Consider the following 23,342-nt stretch of genomic DNA (forward strand, 5'->3'; position numbering starts at 1 on the left):
TGAACAACTATCAAGGAAGGCTTGGTTCCCATGATCCAGGGACCTGGACACCTGCACAACAACGTCCTGGACACAGCGGGTCTTGCTGAGCAGCGAGGGGACCCAAAAGCTGGGTGGGGGAGGAATGCTCTTCCAGTACTTCCTGAAAGGCCACCCAGCTGAGGGGCCAAGTATCTCCCAGAGAAGGGGCATGTTCTCGATGGAACTGTGCCCAACCCCCTGCACTGCCCCCAAATATTAAGGCTGCTGGGGTGCGGGGCCCATGAACCCCACATTTAAAAGTGAGTCAGCAGGCACTGGGAATCACTTTCTGTCATCAAAGTTTCAGGCCACTAAGTAAATTCAGTTCCGTTAATTTTTTAAAAACATTTATCAGACTTCTGTTACAGGCCTGAGTCACAATGACTTGACCAAGCCTACTAGAATTCTTAAGCAAAACGTCTGGCCCACATTTCAGAAAGAGTGGCGTCCGGAAGATTAAAACAATTGAAAAGTCTTGGCTTTTTTTTTGCTTCAGCTTGCAACAGGAATTACCTGTTTTGATTTTCCCTTTTCAGCACATTTTGCTTTTTTGTCTTCTGAGACCTTCCAATATATCTGTTAGGATAAAAGAGAGTCCACTCAGTGTGTATTATCCTTCCCAAAGAGCTACAGGTATAAGAAAATACACAGTCCAGAAACCACGTAACACAGTTTGGAGGACAGACATTCCTCCTGAGTCAGTAAAATCTCGAATTGTAAAGTGAGGTTCAGAGAGTTAGATGCTGAGGCCCATGAGTAATCTGGGGGCTCGGCGACATTTCTTTGTTTTTCTTTTTTAAATCTCATTAATTTTGTTGTTGTTGCTGAGAATACACACAGCAGGACATACACCAATTCAACAGCTTCTACATGTACAATTTACTGACATCGATCACATTCTTTGAGTTGTGCAACTGTTCTGACTCTCCTTCTCTGAGTTGTTCTCCCATCGACATAATCTCACGGCCCCCTAAGGTTCCTATCTAATCTTCTGAGTTGCTGCTGCCCATTAGACCCTAACTACATTTACACAGTTCTTAAAAGAGGATAATGCTCAAGGCACATTTTTTTTTTTACTAGTTAAGCTAAACTATTGTTTGGTTTTAAGATAACTTAAGCAGATATTTTTGGATTAAGGTTTAAAGATTATTTCAGGGCAATAGTTCCAGGGGTTCATCCAGCCTCCATGGCTCCAGAAAGTCTGGAGTCCATGAGAATCTCAAGTTCTGTTTTGCATTCTCCTCTTTTTGATCAGGATTCTTCTACAGACTCTACGATCAAAAAGTTCAGTAATGGTCGTGTCTTGGTTATCCAGTGCTGCTATAACAGAAATACCAAAAGTGGATAGTTTTAACAAGAGAAGATTATTCTCTCACAGTCCAGTGGGCTAGAAGTTTGAATTTAGGACACCGACTCCAGGGGAAGGCTTCTTCTCTCTGTCGGCTCTGGAGGAAGGTCCTTGTCATCAGTCTTCCTTGGGTTGGGGAGCATCTCAGCACAGAGGTCCCCCTATCTCTCTGCTCGCTTCTCTCTTTTATATCTTAAAAGAGACTGGCTTAAGACACCACCTAATCTTGGAGACCTCATCAATATAATTGCCGCTAATCCATCTTATTACATCATAGTGATAGGATTTACAACATATAGGAAATGGTAGACAATCACACAATACTGAGACTCATGGCCCAGCTAAGTTGACAGGTATTTTTGTGGGACACAATTCAATCCATGACAGGTAGTCAGACACCATCCAGTTCTTCTGGTCTCATGGCAAAGAAGGAAGTCACTCAGGGATCCAATTAGCCACACATTCTATTTCCTCCTCCTATTCCTGACTCTCCTTCTTCCTCTGCTGCCCCAGGCAAATACAGACCAATTGCTGTGCCTTGGATGGCCATTTGCAAGCTTTTAAAACCTGAGGCACTACACAACAAACTTGGAGGTGGAAGTATTAAACACATTATTAGGCCAATCAACTGAAATGACCCATGAAACCCTGACCCTGAACCTCCAAACCAAGGAACCAAATCCCATGAGGTATTTGTACGTAAGCAGATATCGTTCCATTTAGTAGCCTGTCTTTTCACTTTATGGTAAAGTCTTTTGATGAACAAACGTTTTTAATTTTTTTGATGTCCCATTTAGTCTTTTTGCTGTTTGCGCTTTACTTATTATATTAGAAAATCCATTGTTAAAAGCTAGGCCAGACAGCATTACCCCCTGTACTTTCTTCTAAGAATTTTATGATTTTAGTTTGCATATTTAGGTCCTTGATCCTTTTTTTTTTTTTAATTAATTTTTATTGTGCTTTAAGTGAAAGTTTACAAATCAGGTCAGTCTCTCATACAGAAATTTACATACACCTTGCTATACACTCCTAATTGTTCTCCCTCTGATGAGACAGCACAGTACTTCCCTCCCCTCTCTCTTTTTGTGTCCATTCGGGCAGCTTCTGGCCACCTCTGCCCTCTTATCTCCCCTCCAGACAGGAAATTCCAACATAGTCTCATGTGTCAACTTGATCCAAGACGCTTGGTCTTCACCAGTCTCATTTTTCAACCCCTATTCTAGTCCAATCCCTGTCTGAAGAGTTGGCTTTGGGAATGGTTCCTGCCCTGGAGTAACAGAAGGTCTGGGTTCCATGGCCTCCGGGGTTCCTCCAGTCCCAGACTGACCATCAAGTCTGGTCTTTTTATGAGAATTTGGGGTCTGCATCCTGGATCCATTTTGAATTTTTTTTTCTCTGTGGTGTGAAGCATGGATCATGTTTCACTTTGATGCATGTGGAAATCCAATTTTCCTAAAACTCTTCTTTCCCCATCAAACAGACTTAGAGCCCTTGTAAAAAATCAGTTGACCAAGAATGTGTAGGTTTATTTCTTGACTCTCAATTCTATTCCGTTGGTCAATGCATCCATTGTCATTCCAGTGCCAGGCAGTATAATATAATCAGGAAGTGGAAGTTCTCCTACTGTGTCCTCTTTCAACATTGCTTTAGCTGTTCAGGGCTTCTTGCCATTCCGTATAAAGTTGAGGATTGGTTTTTCCATTTCTGTAAAGACGGCTATTGAGATTTTACTTGAGGTTACACTGACTCTGTAGATCCATGTGGGTGGTACTGACATCTTAACAATATTAGCTCTTACAATCCATAAATATGGAACTTCTATTTTAGTGTTCTATAATTTTCACTGTAGAAGTCCTTCACGTCCCTGTTAAATTTATTCCTAGGTATTTTATTCTTTTAGATGCTTTTGTAAATGGAATTGTTTCCCTCATCTCCCTTTCATAGTTCCCATTACTGGTGTATAAAAAACCAGCTGATTTTTGTTTGCTTGTTAACTTTTTCAGTTCTCCCCAGCATTTGGTATTTTTGCCTGCACTACTTTTTCCAAAAAACTTTTAGGCAGGTAGAGCCTTCAGTCTTTTCTTACCGTTTTCTCCCTCTCTGTGATAGCTCCTTCTCCCTCCCTGGTTTAATTAGAATTCAAAAGTTCCAGATGTCAGTTTTAAACTTGCAGTATCTCCCATGCACACCAGAGACCATGCTGTGGTCATTCTGTCCACCAGGGGGTACTGCCACTCAGGTGAGATATCATGCATTAATCAGTCTGTCCACGGGGCGGTGGGGGGGGTGGGGGCGGGGGGCATAATCTCCACTCTCTGGTCATTACTCTCTTCCTGTCTCGTTTCTGCAACCAGGTTTTTCGGTTGGAAAACCCACACCCAGAGAGCCCCTTTGGAGCTGGGTGTTGCCCTTCGTTTTCGCCTGAGGCTTCCTTCCCTGCTCTGTGGGGGCTGCTTATATTTGGGCTGGTATTCAGGGGAAGCACAGGCTAACGTTCCTCTGTTTCAGGAGCAGGAGGGGCTGGCATACCCTAGAAGGAACTCGGAGAAATCTGTCTTGATGGTTTCAGAGCCCCAGTTGCCCTATGGCAGCTGGGATAGCAGTTTCCATTAGGTGACTGGCCTCCTGATTTCACTCTAGGAAATCTTTGTGGGAGTTAGTATCAGTCCAACAGCTGACAGTTACTGGTTGGGGGAGGGGTAGTCAGATGCTGAATAGACATTCAAGGAGGTCTGCTGTGTTGCTATCAGAGCTCACCCCGTAGTATGCTGGCTGTGGCTGTAGCTTCCACTCAAGATGCCTGCTTCCTAGCACACAGCAGCCTCAGTCTGCAGTCCTCAGTGCCAACCAGAAGAGGGAGTAGACAGACCCGAACTGATCCCCAGGGCGATGTGTCCTTTTAGTTTCAGAGGCCTAAGCTATGAGGTGCACAGGGAGGCAGGTAGAGTGTTATCTAGGGGAGCAGACTTCACTGCAGGGGCCGTCCACAGCAGGTTTCAACAGCCTGGCAACCAACAGTTACTAGATGGGGGAGGGGGTGTCTCGTTCCAGTCAGATCCCCACGGAGGTCTGCCTTGCTGCTGTCAGAGCCTACCCCAGGTATTTTGTTGACTGTGAGTACAGCTTCAACTCAAGATGCCTGCTTCCCAGCACACAGCTGTCTCAGTCTGCAGTCCTCAGCACCAACCAGTAGGGTAGCAGACAGACCCGAACTGACTCCCCAGGACGTCCGTCCTGTTGGTTTTAGAGGCCTAAACTATGGGGTGCGCAGGGAGGCAGGTAGAGTGTTAGGTACGGAAACAGACTCCACTACAGGGGACTTCTGTAGTAGTTCACAGTAGGTTTGCAGTCAACAGTGTCCAGCTGGGGGAGGTGCTGGCACATTCCAAATGGACTCCCAGGGAGGTCTGCTTTGCTGATTTTAGAGTAGAAGTTTGGGGTCCTGTCTCTTTGTACAGGCAGGTGGTGTGGTGGTTAGCAGGTTCTTTTGCTGGGGCTGCTTCCCTAGTTCACAGCAGCTGCAGTTCACATAGCTGGTGGGAGAGGCACGGATGGTAGGAGAAGTGATTTTCATACCACAGGAATTCATCGTTGATTTGCTGATTTTTGCCTGTTCGCAGTTTTCCCACTGCTTTCCTCTGCTCCTCAATTCAGAGTCCCTCAAAGCCGAGCACCATTTCCTTCTTGTATTCTTGTTATATTTGTGGGAGACAGTTGGAACAATGGTTTGTTTATGCTGCCATCTTCCCAGGATCCCACTCAGTGAATTTCAAATTGTGATCCTTATCCTGAGACCAGCGGTCCTCAAATTTCCATTATTCACATTAAAACAACAGCAAAAACTAAACTAATAAAAGTGGGAAAAACAATTTGTCAAAAAGCTAAACTTTAAGTATTTTCAAACATCAAAGTGTTTTTTTTTTAATCCATTCAAAAGTGATTCTAGGGTCCAATCAAAAAAAAAAAGCTTTGATGTTTACGTTGACTATCAGTGGAACAGTACAATTAAGATTCTTTAAATCCCTGTGAAAAGTGATGGAGCAACACATTCTACCAGGTCAAGCACCATTTATAAGTAGGTTCAGTGCTGCTTCAATTCAAGCTGAGAATTTAACTCAAGAATAACCAATACTCTGCCAGTTACTTTAAGTTTTTTAAAAGTGGACCAAACGATCTCAATGTGAGCACAATGCATTGTATTCGTTCACAGTAAGCCAGGGTAGAGATGTGATGAGAAAATGACAAGCAGGTGGGTGCCCGGGCCACTCACCTCCACAGCCCCTGGCCAGAAGAAAGCAACAGAAGAGGAAGTGAGGCAACAGAGCCCCCAACACAGGAGGCTTCCATGCTCCTGCTCGCCTCCCCCAGATTGTCTTACCTTCCTGTAAGACATTCTACAATTGATAGCAACATGCATGTGTGTGTATGTTGCTATTGTGTGCCATGAAGTCAATTCTGACTCACAGAGACCTTACAGGACACAGCAGAATTGCTCCATAGGGTTTCCTAGGCTGAAATATTTATGGGAGTAGATCACCAGGTGTTTTCTCCCATAGAGCCACTGGTGGATTCGAACCACCAACCTTTCATTTAGCAGTCAAATGCTTTAACTATTGTACCACCAGGGCACCTGTGTCCTTGTGTGCGGGTGTATACATACCCATACACACACATATATAAAACCAGTTGCCATAGAGTTGACTTTGACTCGTGGTGACCTCGTGTGTGTCGGAAGAGAAATATGCTCCACAGGGTTTTTTCAATGGCTAATTTTTTTGAAGTAGATCGCCAGCCTTTCTTTCAAAGAGCCTCTGGATAGATACATAAATTTTTTTTTCTTTTACCTAAAGAATCAAAGCCAGCTGTCAGGCACTCAGAGGCTGGGCAGCACAAAAAGCTTCTTAGAGGGACTGCAGTGTGGGGATGAGCCCTCACCTAATGTGTCACTATAAACTAACTTGGCTGGCTTCCTGCAAAATGCCAGAAGGGCGGACACATCAGTGACTCTGAGTTTATCTGTATAGCAATGCCAGTCCTAACAGGACACACATCAAAGCAGAAACAAGTCTCATGTAACATCAGCAACTTCTTTAGAAATTAAAACGCAAATCATTTTACACTGTTCATTGACATGAATTCATAAAGGCATAGGAACTATGAGGTGTGGAACCCGTGCAGTAAACAATTTGGTCTTTCGTCCTGGTTACTCAGAGCGGGACCGACCTGAGGCCAACGAGCGGGGACTGTCCAGACCAAGAGAGACCACCTGGGGGTCCAATGCTGACCAAACTCCAGGAGGCATGATGTAACCTATCAGGCCACATGGTGAGGCCAATAAAGGCCTTGGAAGATGGATGGGGGTTCGGTGGAGCTTCCTGGGTGGTGAGAGTGAGCATCTGCTCTTGGTAGGGTAAGTCCATCCACTGGGGACATGGCCGCTGTGCTCTGAGGCTCCTCCTGTGAGCCTCACCCTGTGTGTTTGTATCCCTTTTTCTGCTAGATTAATCATGGCCCTTTCCCTGGAGCTTGTGAGCGATTCCAGCAGATCATGGACATCTGGAGGGCAGTTAAACTATTCAGCATGATACTATAATGGTGGACACCATTACATTATGCATTTGTCAAGATCCATAGGACTGTACAACACAAAGTGTGAATGCTAATGTGATCCATGTACTTTAGTTAACAATAATGTATCATCATTGGTTCACCAGTTGTAACAAGGGTACCACAGGACATTTGTAAGATGGTAATAACAAGGAAACTGTGTAGGGGGGCAGAGGGTATATGGGAACTCTGTACTTTCTGAGCAATTTTTCTGTAAACCTAAAACTGCCCTATCAAAATAAAGTCTACTAAAAAACAAGAAAATAAATTTAGATGACCGACAGATTGATGGATAGATGACTGATGAATAGATGATACACAGACAGATGACAGACAAATAGATTGATAGAGAGATGACAGAGAGATGACTTGGTTAATAGACGATGTTTAGAAAGATAGCTCAACAGACAGATAAGGTGGCCTCTGGTCTGCAGACAGCCAGAGGCTCGCTGTCCCGGACACAGGCGTAGCAGAGGGCTACTGGATCAGAGGGCTTTCGTGTGCCCGGGGGTCAGGATAGGCTGCAGAGGACACTCCCGACAGCCCAGTTTGCAGACGGTAGCACGTCTGTGAGGTAGGTCACAAAGCCAAGAGAGCAGGACTACACAGAAAGAGTGTGATGCCTGAGGGAAACAGGTCTGCTCAGAGGCTGTGCCCACGTGGGGAGCAGAGCCCAGTGATCACAGTCCCACTGGAAAGGTGTGCGGGCACCTGGCGAGGGGCTGCACCCCACGCACCTACCTCGTGCTGCTTCTCGGCGATATTGAGGGCGTTCAGGGCAAAGACAGCCTCCCGGGCGCCCACATACAGGGTGTCTTTGTACTCACTCAGCAGCAAGGTTGAGTAGTTGAAGACGCCTGGCTCATGAAAACGCACCAGTCCTACCTCTATGGGAAGAAGTGGAAACAAATTGAACACTTGTAAGCTAAACGGCCAACCCTTGACAAGCTGGTTGTCTTTAAGCACGTCTTACTGCACTGCCATAGTCCCTGGGTGGTGCAAATGGTTAATGAGCTTGGCTGCTAACTGAAATGGTGGTGGTTTGAGTCCACCCAGAAGCGCCTTGGAAGAAAAGCCTGGTGATCTACTTCCAACTGTAAGCACAGTTCTATCCTGACACCCTGAGTCGAGCTGACTCGACAGCAGCGGGTTTTCAGTGCACAGCCAGGTTTGCTGGGGCTGTTCGATGTATTCCCTGCCAGTACAACGATGGTCTCTGGCCAATGCCCGGCTCAACCAGCTCTACAGCAGACGCACCAATGAAGCCACCAGACATGGCTGGCGCCTGACAGCTGGTTATGCTCACCCATGGCAACGCACTTGCCTTCCCCCCCGCTCCCCAAGTCCAAACTGCACTAACCAGACCCATCAACAAGGGGCACAGGTAAGGGTCTCCATCTGCAGCGTCCCACTACCTTCCCAGCAAATTCTGGTCTGTGAGTTTTTTAAATCACGCATAGGTTAGGTGGATGGAGAATGGAACTATTTAGAATTTTCCTGTTCAGGGAAAAAAAAAGTTCAAAAAAATCAGCTGCAGAAGACTCTATCACTCCATCCAAGCATTGTTCAGTGACAACTCCAACAAACTCACAAACTAGGGAAACAAGGGGCATTTCTTTTCACTCATTAGATAACTGCACCAATAATACTTAGAAACACTGGGAATTTAACTATTAGCTATTTAGGAATAACATAAGTTTGTCAGTACTATTTTTTAAGGAACTGTTTCTTTTTAAAGAATTTTTTAACCCTTCTGGCATCAATTTGAGTGAATTTAAACTGGCTTTCCATAGATCATTAAACGTTCAATCTACTTGAGGGTCAGGGATTAGTGCTTTCTTCTAATTTCCCAATGTTGAAGAGAGTGATACACACGGGATCAAATTCTTCTCTTGGCACATCTGCAACTCCTAAGTGTCGTCCTTTAATTCCACACAGGAGGCCTCTCCGGCCTGCATTCAACACCCTCTGCTCAAAAACAGGTATTTTATGCTCTCAATACACTGAACCAGAAAGACAGGGGCTCCAAAGGCACATCTCCCAAAAGAGGAGATAAGCAAAACAGAAATTAATAAACAGCAAACAACGATAAGTGGCACGAAGCTCGGCTCCACACACAATTTAACGGTCCTCAGAACACATCGGTGGTCCGTTCACGCGCACGGTGGCGAACGCTGAGCAAGTCTGGTCCCCAGCAGCCCGCGCCAGGCAACGTCCGTTCCCAGAGAGAGACGCCTCCTTCCAGCAACGAGCTACCAGCTGCCGTGAAGTTTCTCTGACTCCCGGCAAGCCCACGCATGTCGAGGAGCTGTGCTCCACGGGGTCTTCAACGGCCCGTGAAGTTTCTCTAACTCCCGGCAAGCCCACTCGTGTCAAGGAGCTGTGCTCCACGGGGTCTTCAAGGGCCGTGAAGTTTCTCTAACTCCCGGCAAGCCCGCGTGTGTGGAGGAGCTGTGCTCCACGGGGTCTTCAAGGGCCGTGAAGTTTCTCTGACTCCCGGCAAGCCCACGTGTCGAGGAGCTGTGCTCCACGGGGTCTTCAACGGCTGCTCCTTGAAAGTACGTCACCAGGGCCTTCTCCCGAGGCACCTCTGGGTGAACTGGAACCTCCAACCATTCTGTTAACAGTGTGCACCACCCAGCGACTCCTCCTTTTAGGAGTTCCCTCTAAAGCGGACACCGAATCTGGGGGTTTGAGAATGTCTTGGCAAATGTTTCTAGTAACCAAAGGCATCTCTTTAGATGCATACGTCTCACAAAACTCTAGAAGCATAACAAAAAACCAGCTGCCTTTGAGTCAATTCCAACTCGTGGTAACCCCACGTGTGTTGGAGCAGAACTGTGCTCCACAGGGTTTTCATGGCTATGACCTTTTGGAAGTAGATTGCCAGGCCTTTCTTCTGAGGCACTTCTGGTGGGCTCAAAGCTCCAACATTGTGGTTAGCAGCCAAGCGCCTAACCATTTGTGCCACCCAGGGACTCCTTCTAGGAGCATAACCTCAAACAGCATCATCAGCAACAACATACAGCCATACATTTAGCATCGTGGGTGGTGGGACAACTGTTCCCCCCATGCTACAAGAGTCACTGGCACTCCTGCAGGTTTGCTCTCACCTCTGTGCTCCCAGGTGATCCGAGGGACAGGTGCAAATGCCACGGCCGTCCCAAACACCACAGCCAGGGCCATGAGCAGCCCCCTGGCAGGAGCGTACATCCTCACACGGTAGGGGCGGCCTGCAGGGGTGGGAGGCTGTTCAGTGCCCTGGGGCCGTGACCAGCAGCTCAGTACGGAGCCGGTGCACAGCTGGACTCCCGAGGACCCTCATTTCCCAGCCCACCAGGCTAGAGGCGGCCACTCTTGCCAGCGCAGTTCTCAACGGCCGTGTGGTCTGTCAGCGGCATGCTCCATGCGGTCTCTGGAGAAAAGGCTGAAAGACAGTGAAGAGAGAGGGGTAAATGAAGGGGATGCAGTGCTACAGCTGCCCTGCATCTGAGCAAGACTCCTGGGCTCCTCTCTCACCACATCCTCCCCACAGAGCCACCCGCTGAGGAGCATGGCAGGTGGGCGGGGTCCAGGAGGGCCGCAGTGACCCTTGGGAGAGCCAGTCTGGGGAGAACCCCACACAGGCACCCGCTCTCAGAAGCACAGAGGAGCCCCAGGCAGGCCCAGGGCAAGAGGGACGAAAGAGACGGGGCTTAGTGGTGAGCCACAGGGACACCTGCCGAGAGCCATCGCCTGCCTGACAGCCACCTCCTGCCTGGTGGCCACTCCTGTCCAGCAGGGAGTTAGAGGAAACACGGGCAACAGAGCCAGGGATTCAGTTTCCCCTCAGAGACTTTTGCTTTCTGATTCCTTTAATGCTTAGCAAGGAAAACGGCTGGAGAGAAACACAGAGGACTGCAGAGGTTAAAACGCCTGTGTGCACAGAAGTGCCTGTACACACGTATGCATATCACACACACGCCTGCACACACACCTGCACACGATGAGGAGGAAAGAACTCAAAATGTGAACAAGCACGGAAAGAAAACGGGTGACACCCCTGTGACTCAGCCCCTGCTGGAGAGAGAACCACCACAGTTCTGGGTACCTGCTGGCCACCTGCTCTCTGACACGGTGACCCTGACAGGCCACCCCCCAACAGGGCAAGCCTGTGTGACCAGCTCTCCCCACCGACGGGATGACGAGTGTAGATAGCTGCCAACATCAGCCCATGACCCACAGCCTGGGAGCCTGAGGGCAGCCAGCACTGACGACACGTGATTCAGAAACACACATTACCTGACAAAGTCAGGCTGTAAACTGGGCACGAGGGGCTCAGCTAGGAGCGTTAGCCAGGGCGCCCCTGCTGCAGGTCTCCCCAGGATTCCCAGGACAAGGTGGCAAGATCCTGTGCTCCCTCTTGCTGCCCTGCCCTGAGAGGCTTGCCACCATGTCCTCGCCCACTGGGTGTGCAGTAGCCGGCTGGCGCAGCGGGAGAGCAGGACCACTGCCTGACACCACGCTGCTCAGCCTCACCCCAAGAGCTGTGCACGCCATGGAAACACTGCCAAGCCTACCAAACTCAGCTGTACCCAATGTCCATACCAGGAACTATCCCCTCACCTTCATTTCCCCACCCCACCGTCACTAAGGGCAGCCTGCTGCCTCCCTCCCCCACCCCCCCGCCAACAGTCCTCTAACAGCCCAGCCTTTCAAGGGGTCCATGTGACCTACAAAGCCCCCACAACTGGTACCTACTGCTGCCTCTCCCAATGTTGTTGTTGTTAGGTGCTGTCGAGATGGTTCTGACTCACAGCGACCCTGTGTACAACAGAACGAAACAGTGCCCAGTCCTGTGCCATCCTCATGATTGTTGCTATGCTTGAACTCATTGTTGCTGCCACCGTGTCAACCCATCTCGTTGAGGGTCTCTCTCTTTTTTGCTAACCTTCTACTTTACCAAGCATGATGTCCTTCTCCAGGGACTGGTCCCTCCTGATAACCGCCCAAAGTATGTGAGACATAGTCTTGCCATCCTTGCTTCTAAGAAGCACTATAGCTGTACTTCTTCCAAGACAGATTTGTTTGTTCTTCTGGCAATATATGGCATATTCGATATTCTTCACCAACACCACAATTCAAAGGCTTCAATTCTTTGGTCTTCCTTATTCACTATCCAGCTTTCACATGCATATGAAGCTACTGAAAACACCATGGCTTGGGTCAGGCACATCTTAGTCTTCAAGGTGACATCTTTGCTTTCCAACACTTTAAAGATGTCTTTTGCAGCAGATTCGCCCAATGCAATATGTCCTTTGATTTCTTGACCACTGCTTCCAAGGGCATTCATTGTGGATCCAAGCAAAGTGAGATCCTTGACAACATCAATCTTTTCCCCCTTTATCATGATGTTCCTTATTGGTCCAGTTGTGAGGGTTTCTGTTTTCTTTATGTTGAGGTGTAATCCATACTGAAGGCTGTGGTCTTTGATCTTCATCAGTAAGTGCTTCAAGCCCTCTTCACTTCCAGCAAGCAAGGCTGTGTAATCTGCGTAAGGCCAGTTGTTACTGAGTCTTCCTCCAATCCTGATGCCCCATTTTTCTTCATATAGTCCAGCTTCTTGGAATATTTGCTCAGCATACAGACTGAATAGGTATAGTGAAAGGATACAACCTGATGCACCCCTTTCTTGACTTTAAACCACGCAGTATCCCCTTGTTCTGTTGGAACAACAGCCTCCTGATGTACGTACAGGTTCTGCATGAGCACGATTAAGTGTTCTGGAACTCTCATTCTTCGCAATGTTACCCATAATTTCTTAATGATCCTACCGTCCAATGCCTTTGCATAGTCAATACAGATAAACATCTTCCTGGCATTCTCTGCTTTCAGAGAAGATCCACCTGACATCAGCAATGATATTCCTCATTCTATGTCCTCTTCTGAATCCCGCTTGAGTTTCTGGAAGTTCCCTGTCAATGTACTGCTTCAACCGCTTTTGAATTATCTTCAGCATAATTTTACTTGCATGTGACATCAATGATATTGATAATTTTCATATTCAAATGAGTCACCTTTCTTTGGAATGGGAACATATATGGATCTCCTTCACTGGATTGGCATAGATGAGTGGGTTGTCTGCTTTGTTAATGAGGCAGGATTTAGTGTAGGGTGTGTCTTGAGTCAATCTCTTACAAAATATAAAAAGAGCAGATTACACAGGCAGAGATGGGGGGCGATAGATGCCACACCACATGAAGATTACCAAGGAACAAGGACCTTTCTCCAGCACCAACAGAGACAGAAAGCCTTCCCCTAGAGCAGACTCCCAGTGTAGAAATTACTGAATGGGCAACTAAACTGCTGTGTAAACCTTCACCAAAAACACAATATTATTTCAGCAAAAAAAAAAAAATTAAAGGCAGCAGGGCCTACACCCATGTTGTGGGCTGTCTGGCATTTCCGGGAAGAAAGGCGTCTTGCTGGGAGTTGAGCCTTATGGATGTGCACTTTGCCTAACAGTGTGAAATGTTTATCCTTCTAGTTTAGACAGACTTGCAGAGAGGCCATTAGAGAGAAAGGGCTACAGGATGTCATCCCCGTCACTCATGTGCAGCTGTGCTGGTGCATGGCAAGTGTGCCGCTCACTTCAAATGTCAGGAAGATGGAGCTCAGGGGGCCTGACCTCAGACATGCATGGGCTTGAACAGGTCACCTGCAGTGTTTTTCAAGCTGCAGCTCTCCAGCCATCAGTGGTCTCAGAAGCAGCTCAGGAGGTGATGACATAGAAAATCTGCGTGTAACAGCAACCAGCAAGGGTAAGGGTTACTCTGTGAAACTATTTCCAAATAAACAAATATGTGTGTGCGCATGTGCACTGTGCAGATGTGTACATGCGAACGTGTGTGCACGTGTATACCGGTGTACACGTATATACATTCATGTGTGTACATGCACGTGTATACAGGTATGCTCGTGCATGTGTGTTTGTGCATGTACACGGTGTTGCAGCATGAATTCGGATCTACTGCTGTGACTTACAGGCCTGAGAAGTCACAGGGCTGGAGCCCTCTGTCAACAGCAGGCCCCCCTGGACTCCCGAGTGCCGTCTGAGGGCCATCACTGCAACCCTGTACCTCGCCCTCCCTCACTATGCTATCTCTCTGGCAGCAGGGGCTCATCACAGAGGGGACACTGGTCACTAGCCACAGCACAGGGAAACTGTGGCATCTGCAGACCAGTGTGACTCAAAAGACAGAGCCCACGAAGCCGTCGTCAGCTCCCGCAGCCTTGCTGCCAATGGCCTGCCTAACCGTGGCTGTCTCCTGGGTCAGCTCCGACAGGGGGCAGGTGGTGCTCCTCTCTCGCTCCAGGCCTTGCTGCCAGGACAGCTGAGGACATATTTGCTCCTGAGCTGGACATGGGCACTGGGTATGTGGGAGCAGAAATGCATGACGGCCCTTCCCAACCACACCCTGCTGGATGCTGTGCCTGGCCCAGATGCCCTGGGTGCCCCCACTCCCAGGATTTCTGTTCCCCTCCCCTGGGGCCTCCATCTCTGCTCACACCCCCTGGCCTCCTGTTCCCTTCACATCCCCTGGATTCCCGTTACCCCCACCCCTTGGGCTCCTATCCCCCTCTTCACCTTCAGACTCCTGTTCCCTCCCCCATACCCCTCACATCATACACCAGGGCCCCTGACTCTCCCACACCCCTGGGGCCTCTGTTCACCCCCCACCCCTGCTGCCATCTGTCCCCTCCCCCGGGATCCCTCTGCCTCATCTCTTGCCCCCCATCTCCCCCAGGCCTCAGGCTCCCATCCAGTAAGCTCAAGCTGTGATGCTGACATCTCCCCTGCAAACCAAGGGTGTAAGTGCCCTTATCCCATCAGGAATCAGGGACAGGTTTCTGGAACTCTCTGTGCTAGAAGTATGACAGACAGTTTATTGTTTCAACTCTAATTCTCCCAGAACTTAAACCAATCCCCAGAGACCAGTGCACTCTCGCTCCATGGGGCAGTTCTGTAACGTGGAATTGGGTCAGGCTGGACGAAGACAGATGGAGGTGGGGACAGGTGGGCTACGGCTCCAGGTAGACCTGCTTCGCCTCCAGCTGCCTCAGCAGGGTGGGCCAGCATCATGGTGTCCCAACACGCTTTGACATGTACTTTGGCACCTTTGTTCACACACCCAAAAGCAGACCACTCACCCATGCACTCAACGGGACACCCAGGGAAAGGGGCAGCTACACGCCCGGCCTGCTGGAGCTGAAGCTTTAGTGGAGACACAAACCAATCAATCGATCAATCAAATGAGCAATAACCAGTCGGGGCAAGTGTTATGCTGGCCATGGCAGGGCGGGGCGGAGGGGGGGGCGGCGCTGCTGCAGAGGTGGGGAGCGGGAAGACCCTCCAGACCCAGAGAGGCACGAGGGGTCTCGTCACCTCACCTGATGTCAATTCACCCTTTGGACTGGGATCTAAGCAGTACTGTTCCTCCTGGGGTGCACACAGCAGGTGCGCATGGCAGGTGTGCACACACGTTTACACAGATCCCACCTTCCTAAGACAAGTCCTCATCCAGAGAGCTCCTCATCCGGACAGCTCAGAAGTTGGAAAACTAACCACCCTCCAAGCCCTGACCTTCTCCTGTTGCTACCTGCAGGGTGGCCATCAGAATCCCCAGGCCAGACAGGTGGCCCAGGAGACAGTGCGGTCTTAAGGGAAATGGCTGGCCAACCCTGTCGGGGGGACCGTTAACCCTGTAGCCCCTGAAGGAGAAAAATGGCTCTGTGCCGTTTAATCGTGACTCCATTCTGGGGCAGCTGGCGCCACAGGAGGAAGGCCAGATACATGGCAGCCAAGGAGAGGTGTTTCTAGGTGTCAATGTACATCGCTTACACTGGGAGATCACTTAAAATGCCATTAAATCCGGTGCTTCAATCCTGAACAGTTCCCTTGTGGAGAGGGTAAATTATATAAAACACAGTATGTTAAAAATTTTTGTTTTAATGGGAATTTGTTTGCATTCTTATTGTTTCCCCTACCTTAACAAACTTTCCCACTTTCAAAAATAACCCCAAGGTGCTCACTGCCACTGACAAAGAAAAGTAAATTAAAACAATCCCCATTTCTTGTCTATCAGGCTGATAGAAATTTAAAAGATTGCTACGTGCAGGGCTAGTCAAGGCACGGAACAGTCTCTTTGAGGGACGAGTCTAAACTATCCAGATTTAATTGCAACAGCTATTTCTTAGCAATTCATGGGACAGCGACCCTACAGACAAATCCAGTGTGCAGAGCCACATGCACAAGCAGCTACAGGGAGTGTTCCTCGCTGACGGGCTGAGCAAACACGCAAGGAAGACGCAAGAGCAGACACAAAGACTGAAGTAAATCTGGGCGCGTCTACCACAACCTGCGTTCTGGAAAGAGATGCTGCATCAGTCGATCTAAACACACACTTATGCACACGCATGCACGAGTGTGCATGCACACGCACGCACACACACACAGTGGTTACCTCTGGGAGGTAACGAAAAATGGTCGGGAAACTCACTTTTTATGTTTAAGTTTTTTAAAATAATGTATTACGTGTTTGTACTGCTTTTGTAAAAAATGTCTAATGTATATTTTTTTTTAAGTCCGATGTACGTTATACTCAAGTCAGTGAACAGACAGTTAAAACCCAGCATATGTTAGTGTCTGGAGCCACATGTAATGGAATTTTCCACACACTAGCCTCTTGCTGGGGTTCAGTGTCTATTTCTTCCCATTTATTACCTTTTCTGTATTTAGATTTAAAAAAAAAGAGAAATAGTAACTTTTCCATGTGTTTTATAATAGCAAGGTAAAAAGAACAGTAGAAGTTGACTGTCTTAAGTTTTCACATGGGAATTCTCTAACTACTTAATACAGTACTGAGTAGAATAAATTGTCCTTGCTTTTAATTTCTTTATTTCCAAAGATTCCAAAATGTTTCTTTAAAACAAAGGGATCTATAAACAAAATTCAAAGACAAATGACCGGAAAAACATACTTTTAACACAAGTGAAAAGGTTGAAAAACTCTCTTGATAAATACAGCTCTCTAACAAAGCAATCTAATAAATGAATAAAGCACTCTGATGAAGAAAAACCAACACGGCCCCCACCCCAACAGACTATGTCATTTACTAAAAAATAAACATATATATAGACAGCCAAGAAACACAGAAAGCGTTACGTCTCATTCAGGTACAACTGCTGCCTAAAGGATGCCCTCCCCGACCGGCTGAGTAAGCCCTAGTGATGACACCAAATGTGGAAATGACATCTTGGCAGCTGTACTTCCTAAGAGGTAACAGAACCAATAATCTTGCTGCACCCATTTGTATTACATAGGTAAGAACACCAAGAGGATGAAGGGACAGGTGGGTGTTTTCCTTTTGTTTTTACAAATTAAACTGGAATTTCTCTTTCCTCTAAAACTTAAAATGCATGGCATGGAATGGACCAAAGTGAAAGATCAATCACAAAACTCCCCAAATCCTGAGCAGGGTGATGTTGAGAACCCTCTTTTTCAATCACACCTTATGATGTTGAGAACCCTCTTTTTCAATCACACCTTATGATGTTGAGAACCCTCTTTTTCAATCACACATTATGATGTTGAGAACCCTCTTTTTCAATCACACCTTACATAACTACCTTCTTCCCACCCCCCAAAAAAGGAAAACTGGTCAAGCCAGGAGCCACTTAGCAACAGTGCCTCAGTAAGCCCAAAAATACTGGGCTGGAGAAAGAAGCAAAGAGGGAACAGAAACAAGAAGAATGGGGTGAGGGAAAAGCAACAGGAGAAGGAAAGAAACAAGGAAGACAGTCCTCTGCAGTAGGAGCAACCGAGGGGAGGTCTCGGCAGCCAGGTCTCCATGGCCAAGGTGACACCCACCGCAGCACGTCAAATGCGCCCAAAGAGCGTGCAAGGAGGAGGGCCACCCTTCTGCTGGACCCAGCAGAGGCTTTTGGACGGTATGAATTTTGCTAAATTGGTAATATATATTATTAAAAAAAAAGATTTTACCTGTACTTTGTGCCTCTTGAAACTTTTCAGTTGTTTCTAGAAATGAGTCTTGAGAACTCTTTGCCCTGGAAATAATTAGAAATACAAACTTTAAACACTTAAATTATTCCTCCATATAAACTTAGCATCACTTCAGGAAAGGCACTGGAAAGAGATTCTTGCCTTTTTTTTTTTTAAACTTCTGAAGGCCCTGGCGGCTGACTTTCTGACCCAGGCTCAGAAAGTGGCATTTACACGCTTCTGCCAACCAGGGGAGTGAAGAGCCTGTGCAATCATTTGCCCAGAAACAAAGGGGAACTAAAATGGCCACAGAGCAGTTCCCAACCACTGACCACGAGGCCGGACTTGCCAGGGCTGGACAGTCCTGAACGCAGCTCACTGCTCCCTCACCCAGATATGTAACACTTTCTCACAAAACAAGCCAGTCACATAGGACTCGCCATCATGGTTTAGCAGAGAGTCCAATAATCAAAAAGTGTCCTCTCTCCAACCCACCTAACTGTCTATTCATTTCAGATTTGAATCTTTTAAAAATCACCATCATTCAGAGTAAAAGGAAGGAGACAATAAGGGAAAAGAACCAGAGACACACAGCATATTTACAAGAAGATGATTTCCGGTAGGACTTAGCGTCTCATTCTCCAGTTTTTATTTTTAGATGAAATTCACATAACAGAAAATTAACCATTTTAAAGTATATAATTCAGTGGCATTTGGCACATTCACAGTATTATGCAACCTGCATGGAGCTCCAGAGCATTTTTATCACCCCAAAAGAAAACCCAGAAGAGTTACTTTCCATTCCCCTCACACCCCGGCCCCTGGAGATTTCCAATAAATGAAATCATATAACCTGTGACCTTCTGTGACTGGCTTCTTTCACTCAGCATGTTTTCATTGTTCATCCATGCTGTAGCATGTACCATGACGTCATTTCTTTTTATGGTTGAGTAATATCCCACTGGAAACCCTGCTGGCACAGTGGTTAAGAGCTACGGCTGCTAACCAAAAGGTCGGCAGTTCGAATCCACCAGGCGCTCCCTGGAAACTCTATGGGGCAGTTCTACTCTGTCCTTCAGGATTGCTATGAGTCGCAATCGACTCAACAGGTTTTTTTTTTTTTTTTAAATATTCCATTATCCTTTTTGAAAATTACTTCCTTTTCTTGTTGTTGTTTTTAAGCCAAACAGACCTCCACAGCTAGGTGACGAGGCATCTGGAATATGCTTGTTACCTCTTCACAGTGCAGCAGACAGCCCTCAAAGCTGGGGCCCTGAACGAGTTATCCCACACTTTTATAATAACTGAATATAGAGAACTGGAATCGCAAAACCAGAAGTCATCTGTATAGGATTAAGGATGGTTTAGAGGAGGCAAAACTGATGTTTGATGCTGGGAGCCCAGGTGGTGCAGTGGTTAAGAGACAGGCTGCTAACCGAAAGGTCAGCGGTTTAAATCCACTAGCCACTTCCTGGAAACTCTATGAAGCAGTCTTACTCTGTCCTACAAGGTCGCTATGAGTCAGAACCAACTCGATGGCAACAGGAAAATTGAAATTGGTGCTGATCCCTCCATAACTGAAATGATCAAACATATTTTTTAAACCTCAGAACCAAACTTTAGCATATTTTGTGGTTGGGAGTATTTTTGTTATTTTTCTCCTTTTTTTTTTAATTACTGTTGTTTCCTTGAAGATGGCCAAGGAGAAAAAGCAAGAGCAGCTGGTGCTCTCCTGTCTCCACCAACCCCCACCTAAACGCCTTCATTTGACAGCTTCCTCCCCATTAAAGGCGACACAATCACCCCACCCGACACGCCTGCCCACGCCCTGATTCCTTGCCACCCTGTGCCCCTAGGGCCTGCCATTTCCTACAGATCTTGAACAGAACCTTGACTCAGCAAGTGGGGCACCAAATTAACAGGGGGAAACAATGCTGATTCACCAGGCCCCCGCGGCAGCAGAACTTCCAAAGACGGCTGCTTCTAAGGGCCAAGGTTAAGAACCAAAACATGCTCACAAAGGAGCAACTACTGAAGCGTCCTGGAAAAGGCCACGCCCACCCTGGACAGGAAATCCACATTTTCTGGGTGGGGAGGCAGTCTGGCTAATGACACTTCTGCACAGCTGGTAAAACGAGCGATGCAGCAAACCTGAGACTGCGGCTGGCATGCTGAAGCATCTTCGCCCACTCATATGGTACTTTCCCGCTTCGTGGGCAGGACCAGGGGACAGCAGCTCCCTGGGGGTTTCACGGAGAAAAATTAAAGGGGACAGAAAAAAGTGATTTATGGAAAATTCAGAGGTTTAGATAAATCATGTGAATAACAGGAATTTCCCAACTTAAAAATGTCTCTTTTCTAGAAATTCAGTGAGCCTTTGTCATTTTAATAAGTGAAAAGCCCAGAGCTGCCTGTACCATGTACAGAAGACGTCAGAACTAGCATTCTCATCTTCCGCCTAGAAGCCTAGTCCTCGTATCTAACCGACATCCAGCAGCCTATGGTTCCTGAGGAAAACACACGTTTCCGGCCTCAGTGAAACCCTGAAGGCCCCACTGCCCCCAAGCCATCCTCAACCTTCACGGAGGCAACTTTTTTTCTTCTTCCTCAACATAAAAACCCACAAGCTATCATTAGTTATCACCACACTGAACAACACACAATACACACTCCTAATGTAATTACTAAGCCTTTGGCTCTAACTTCACATTTCTTAACTTTTAACACACATAAAAATAATTCAACGGTCCATCCACAAAATTAAGGAATGGGATGAACTGAGAAAGAGACAAATGTTTTCCTCCAACTCGAGAGGACCCTGGCCTTTCAGCCTTCACCAGGCACAACCCTGACAATGCAGGGTGAGTGGGGGACCCACCACCCATGCAGTGACAGCAGGAATTTAGTCACAGTTTATCACAACAGCACAAGACACGGGTAAGGCAGCTTTCATCTGCACAATCTTGCCTATGCTCTGCAAACACCACCTAATCTTCCCATCATCCCCTGCCTCAGCAGAGCCAGGTGCTGTTTCAGCAGAAGGAGACACAGGTGGATAGGGCCGGGGCGTGATAGGGCCGGGGTGTGATAGGGCCGGGGCGTGGGGCTGTGAGGTCAGAACGCCCCTCGGCAGCTCAGGGCTGGGGGAAGCCAGCCGGCAGTACTGCCCAGCATGGCAGCGGTGATTTAACACAGGGTCTGTGCAAAAAGACCTGCCGCCCTCTGTCCATCCCCTCGTTCTGCTGCCCAGGAGCTACCTACGCCCTCTCTCTTCCCAAAATGTGAGACACACAGGCCCTCGCTTGGCTCAAGGCCCACCACTCCAGTCCCCGAAGTCTGATCGGCCTCCCACACTCTGGGTCCACAGTGGGCAACTCGGCGGCCGTTTCCAAGTCACGTGGACATGGTTCTTGGAGAGAACAAGGCCGAGTATCCTTGAACTGGCCGCCCTGATGACCGAACGTCTCCTTTCTGCCCTGGGTGACCCTCCTAAATCTCCTTCCTCTCTGCACACAAGGCCTGGGATCCCCCACGCACTTCTTCCTGTACTGACGCCCCACCTCGCTCAGCGCTCCCACTCCTTTGCCCGTCTTCTCACACACCCCCATCTGACTGGTGGCAGGCCCCTCAAGTCCACCCCTGGCATCTCCTGCCATCAACCCTCCCTCCCTGTTCGCAGGCTCTGGCCTACATACACCTGGCTTCTACTACATCTGTCGTCGTTGAGAGCTTCTGTCCAGTCGGCCCTCAACTCGCGTGACCCCACGCACGGCAGGAATGACATGCTGCCAGCCCTACACCATTCTCACCATCAGCTGCAGATCAGACCACTGTGATCTACAGGATTTTCACTGGGTGATTTTCAGGAGATCACTAGGCCTTTCTTCCGAGTCTGTCTGTCTTTGGAAGCTCTGCTGAAAGCTTTGTCAGCATCATAGCAACACATTCCTCCACTGACAGATGGAGGTGCACTGGCTGGGAAGTGAACTTGGGTCTCCTACATGAGAGACAAGAATTCCACCACTGAACCGCCACTGCCCACTACCTCCGAGGTGTGACATATTGTCACTTTCTCAGATCCCACCCCTTCTTAAGCCTCCCTGAGCACTGTCAGTTAGCCCACAGCTACCATGCCCTTTTTTTCCTTAAAGGCAGCTGCATCATGCTAGTCTCTTACTCAAAGCCCCCGGGGTTTGATGAATTAGGTCCCCAGCCCCCTCCCCATCTAGTGTCCAGAATTACGCCCCACCATTTGCTAGGCCCAAGGCTCCAACCCTTCCTGCAGGCTTTGAAATCCCACAATGCTCAGATCGTGCCCAAATATTCCACCTCTGCAGCTCAATGGCGCACCTAGAAGTCTGCAGGGTTTCAGAGTGGCCCACGTCCTTGGAGGAGACCAGGTCTGACAGCCTGCACTTCAGCCCACCAGGCTATTCGCCCTTCGCCTCGTGTGAGCCCACACAGCGGCCCAGCCCTGCTTCCCCTGTGGCCACTCCTTGGCTGACCAGCAGCACTGACCTCGGGCTACAGCAACCAGAGTCCAGACGGAAGCCTGGACTGGAGAGCTTCATTTACTGGGGCTCATAAAAACTTAAGCAAGTGCCCATTTCAGCAGGACAAACACTAAAACTGGAATGATACCGAGGTTAGCATGGCCCCTATGCAAAAATGACATGCAAATTCATGAAATACTCCCTAGTTTTCAACGGCATAACGTGGGAACAGACAGTGGTGATGGCTGAACAACGTGACAAACATAAGCAAGATCACTGACTTGCACATGTGAAGATTGTTGAAATGTCAAATATTTTGTTACATCTATATTTAAAAAATTAAGTAATTTAAGAAAACTTAAGCAGGAAAAGTATTAACATCCTGCCAAGAGATACAAAGGCAAGAAAGTGACCACTGACAGGAGTGAAGCAGATGGCCCCCCTGATCCTGCCAACACGAGTGTCACCTACTGCTGAGATTTCTGTCCTCCTGGTACTCGGCTGTTAACCGAAAAGTCGGTGGTTTAAACCCACCAGCCACTCTGCAGGAGAAGGTTGTAGCAGTCTGCTTCTATAAATGTTTACAGCCTTGGAAATCCTACAGGGCAGCTCTAGCCTGTTCTGTAGGGTCACTAAGAGTTGGAATTTGACTCGATAGCAATGGATTGGGTTTGTTTGTTTTTTCCTGCACTTGCCACCCTGGCTACACAGACCTAGCAGAAGGCATTCTACCATGCTGAGAAATCAGAGGTTGTCACTTCATGGCGTCTGTACTTCCCTGGTGTGTGGGGGACCATGACTGCCGCTCACTGAACACCTGATACTCGTGCGA

At 48.0% G+C, this 23,342-nt stretch overlaps 1 protein-coding gene and 1 non-coding gene across 2 annotated transcripts in view; one reads left to right on the forward strand and one right to left on the reverse strand.

Annotated features, from left to right (window-relative positions):
- SEMA4D (semaphorin 4D) overlaps nt 1–10,297 on the reverse strand; it is a gene marked incomplete at its 5' end in the record, with an annotated part of 37,153 nt that extends 26,856 nt beyond the window's left edge. The window contains 3 exons of the mRNA XM_023540615.2: nt 535–597; nt 7,718–7,863; nt 10,090–10,297. Coding sequence (XP_023396383.2) covers nt 535–597; nt 7,718–7,863; nt 10,090–10,297 — 417 coding nt within the window. The remainder of the gene's footprint in view (nt 1–534; nt 598–7,717; nt 7,864–10,089) is intronic.
- Nucleotides 10,298–22,618: 12,321 nt separating this feature from the next.
- On the forward strand, nt 22,619–22,720 carry LOC111748389 (U6 spliceosomal RNA). The gene has a single exon (XR_002784144.1). It is a non-coding gene; the product is annotated as a U6 spliceosomal RNA (small nuclear RNA).
- Nucleotides 22,721–23,342: the final 622 nt, after the last annotated feature.

The sequence above is a fragment of the Loxodonta africana genome, chromosome 9 (assembly GCF_030014295.1).
Source record: "Loxodonta africana isolate mLoxAfr1 chromosome 9, mLoxAfr1.hap2, whole genome shotgun sequence".
NCBI classification, from domain to species: Eukaryota; Metazoa; Chordata; class Mammalia; order Proboscidea; family Elephantidae; genus Loxodonta; species Loxodonta africana.